This window comes from Gekko japonicus, unplaced genomic scaffold (genome assembly GCF_001447785.1).
Source record: "Gekko japonicus isolate JY-2015 unplaced genomic scaffold, Gekko_japonicus_V1.1 scaffold181, whole genome shotgun sequence".
NCBI classification, from domain to species: domain Eukaryota; kingdom Metazoa; phylum Chordata; class Lepidosauria; order Squamata; family Gekkonidae; genus Gekko; species Gekko japonicus.
Window position 1 is genome coordinate 964,619 of NW_015171507.1, and position 3,671 is coordinate 968,289.

Genomic DNA, 3,671 nt, shown 5'->3' on the forward strand with positions numbered 1-3,671 from the left:
AAGAAGAAGAAGAAGAAGAAGAGGAGATTGGATTTATACCCTAACTTTCACTTGGAGTCTCAGAGCAGCTTACAAACTCCTTTCCCTTCCCCTCCCCACAACAGACACCCTGTGAGGTGGGTGGGGCTGAGAGAACTCTTTCAAGGACTGCTCTTGAGAGAACAGCTCTGAGAGAGCTCGTGACTGACCCAAGGTCACACCAGCAGCTGCCTGTGGAGGAGTGGGGAACCGAACCCGGTTCTCCCAGATTAGAGTCTGCGCACTTAACCACTACACCAAACTGGAAGAAGAAGAAGAAGAAGAGGAGGAGGAGGAGGAGCTGCAAGTGGAGGAGTGGGGATTCAAAGCCGGTTCTCCCAGATTGGAGTCCAAACACTTAATCACTACACCAAACTGGCTCTCTAGAAGCAGATCTTCTCCGACGGCCCACACAGCAGAGCCTTGCCGACAGGCTGGCTTTGGTTCTGCAGCACACAGAAGCCAGGGTAGATGGGGGAAAACGCTAACGAGAACGGGTGCTTTTTCTCGGGAGGAACGCTTAACTTGTGGGCACATGACGCACCTGCTGATGGGTACGAGATGCCCAGAAGGGCAGAGGGGGGCAGAGCAGATAAGGATCTGCCTCTTACTCGCCGCGGGAGCACGCATAGAGCATCGCTGACGCAACCCAGTCCAATGGATATTCACGCAGTCGCTGCCTGCCATGTCCTCGCTACTGATCTTGCGGTCCAGATGGCTCAAGCGACAAGGCCCGTTATCAGCACTACTCCCACGGGCATTCTGCCGCTCACGCCATGGGGGGGGACAAAGCCTGGCCGGCTCTTCTTCCGAACAGCAGGCGTGACCAAGAGAGAAACGGACTGTCAGTGCGATGTAGTGGTTAGTGTCGGACAAGGATCTGGGAGGCTCGGGTTCAAATGCCCGCTCTGCCGCAGGAGCCCGCTGGGTGACCCTGGGCCAGTCACACTTTCTCAGCCTGACCCGCCTCCTGGGATTGTCGTCAGGCGGAAAGGGAGGAGCAGAGAACAAAGTAAGCTGGACTGGTCTCCAGCGGGGAGGAAAATGGGGTGTAAGTGCAACAAACGAATACATTTATTAGCTGTTGCAGATTTTCTGGGCTATGTGGCCGTGGTCTTGGCATTGTAGGACCTGACGTTTCGCCAGCAGCTGTGACTGGCATCCTCAGAAATATATGTTTCCATATATCAAAAGAACCTCCTCAGGAAAGCTCCTCCATTAGCATGTTCACAGCCTGAGGAACTCCTACAAGATAATGACTCAGCCCTACCCTACCTTCCTTAGTAGGCATAAATCACCTGCCTACCCTTTTTCTTCTCCCCTTGACACAGAGAGTCCTCCATCTTTCCGTGTTATACCTCTGAGGATGCCAGTCACAGCTGCTGGCGAAACGTCAGGTCCTACAATGCCAAGACCACGGCCACACAGCCCGGGAAATCTGCAACAACCAATGAACTCCGGCCATGAAAGCCTTCGACAACATATTGAATAGATTTATGTTACCAGTCCTGTCCCCGTGGATGTATTCTCCCTTCAACACCTCTGCAGTGCACAAGTTCATCCCAAACTGAGCACTGCCTTGCAAACAACAGCCTGTTTGCTTTATGTAAAAGCATCCACTGCCTCTGGCCACCATGGGCTTAAGCTGCCTTAAGTAGGTGCCTATTCGGAAGGCTGACACTCATTCTTGCTTCTGGCCACTCTGCAGAGGCGCGGGAAGTACCGGGCCTGGGAAGGCACCTGGGACTTGCCTGGCCCCCCACACGGTGACCTGTGATGTCCCTGCTGCTTGTGGCCTGCTTGGGCTCACGTCTTGTGGAGAAGGTGAAAAGGGGAGTGGTGGGGAGGAGCCCCTGCTCCTGCGAGCATGCAGGGAAAGTCCAAACGCACCCAGGGCTTTGCAAAAACGAAACAGTTTGTGCTCGCTAACCTGTCAGAATTCTCTGCAAGCTGTTTCTCCAGTCCAGTACAGATGACCCCTGTTGATTCACCGTGTGGGGAGGGAAAGTAGGCATTGAGTGTAATTGCCCTGCCCCTGTCTCTGCACGGCCGCCTGGTCACCTGAAGAAATGCAGCCCTGCAGGGGAAGTGGCTGTATACACTGTGCCTGCACAGCTTCTGCGACAGGTAGACAAATGGGTTCTCTGCTGTTTTTTTCTGGCACTCCCCAACCTATTATGTAACAGAGGCCTGGTCTACCCGTGCAGAAGAATGAGGCAGTAGAATGGAGTGTGCCGTGGTGGAAGGTACCATTTTTGGAGGAGGGGATGTAACCCCCCCCTTGCAGCACATCTGGGGGAAAACACACCCAAACCTTAATGTGCGTGAGAGAAATGTCCACTCCTTGCACTCTTGGTTTTCTACACGCAAGGTACTCTTTAGGCAAGGGTGCATCTGAAAACAGGACCAGCAGTCTGAAGTGGTATAGTCTATTCTACCACCTGGTCCCGCCGGAATGCACAGACCAGGCCGGGTGCTCCAGGAAAGGAATAGAACCTGCAGCGCCCATACGCAAGCGGGAGAGCATGTGAGGCCAAAGTGGAGTGGAACTGCAACTCACCATCGTAAGTCAGGACGTGTCCCTTCTTCCCTTCGTAGATGACATGTCCCTTCGGCAAAGCGTCCTCCCTCACTTTCTCTGCTCGACTGGGGCTGTCTTCTCCGATTATCCTGGTAATGGTTCCTTTGTACAGCACTTCGGCGGGGGTGCCCTTGGAAAAGAGACCCAAGATCCGTATTTAACAGCTTCGTGAGCAATTAAGGCAGGGGAGAAAGCGCGCGCACATACACACACACGCACATGCGCGCGGGGCTGAGAGAGAAGAACACTTTGTTCCAAAAGGCTGAACAAAGAAGCGCAGCCATGCGAACGCTGTCCTGGAACTCTCCTTCCAGACAACCCACCGCCGGGGGAAGCACCTTCATTATTGATGAGGACAACCGCCATGAACTGAGCTGAGACGGGGGCGGGAAAGGCATGTTTTGTGTATGGCGAAGGCGAGAGCAATGCCGAAGTGACAGGCACGGCAGGTGAAGGAGATGAGATTACCAGCCGTCTCAGACTTTGCACAGGAAATGAGGCAAAGCTGAAATGGATGCAGTGCATGGCTCGGGACCGGGGTACTGGAAGGACTGGTATAGACAGGAGCTCTCAGTCTGGGGCAAGGGATGCTCTGTATTCTTGGTGCTTGGGGGGGGGGGCGCAACAGTGGGAGGGCTTCTAGTGACCTGGTCACACTGCTGGACCTCCTGATGGCACCTGGGATTTCTGGCCACTGTGTGAACCAGAGTGTTGGACTGGATGGGCCACTGGCCTGAAACAGTGGCTTATGTTCTCTTATGTTCTGTCTTCTCCCATAATGTTTCTGCCGACAAATTAAGATCACGGGGAGAGGCGCTCCTGACCGTCCCACCAAGCAAAGAAGCTCGTCTGCTGGACACATAAGAGACGGCCTTTTCAGTGGTTATGAAACACCCTCCCCAGGGAGGTGCACCCGGCCCCTCACTTCCAATCTTTGGGAGGAGGATGGGGACAATTCTGGTTAGGACTGCATTTGACTAATTTAGTTTTTTAAAGAAAAAATGTATTGGCAGTCCTAGGCCCCGGTCACACTGGCCGGATATCGCGGTGGGGGGGGGGAGGCGTGGCTGTT

General features: G+C 54.1%; 1 protein-coding gene across 1 annotated transcript in view; it reads right to left on the minus strand.

Moving 5' to 3' along the window:
* Positions 1–3,671, minus strand: part of NCOR2 (nuclear receptor corepressor 2) — a 332,048-nt gene that overhangs the window by 58,145 nt on the left and 270,232 nt on the right. The window contains exon 27 of the mRNA XM_015419296.1: positions 2,579–2,729. Within this exon, the coding sequence (XP_015274782.1) occupies positions 2,579–2,729 (151 nt within the window). The remainder of the gene's footprint in view (positions 1–2,578; positions 2,730–3,671) is intronic.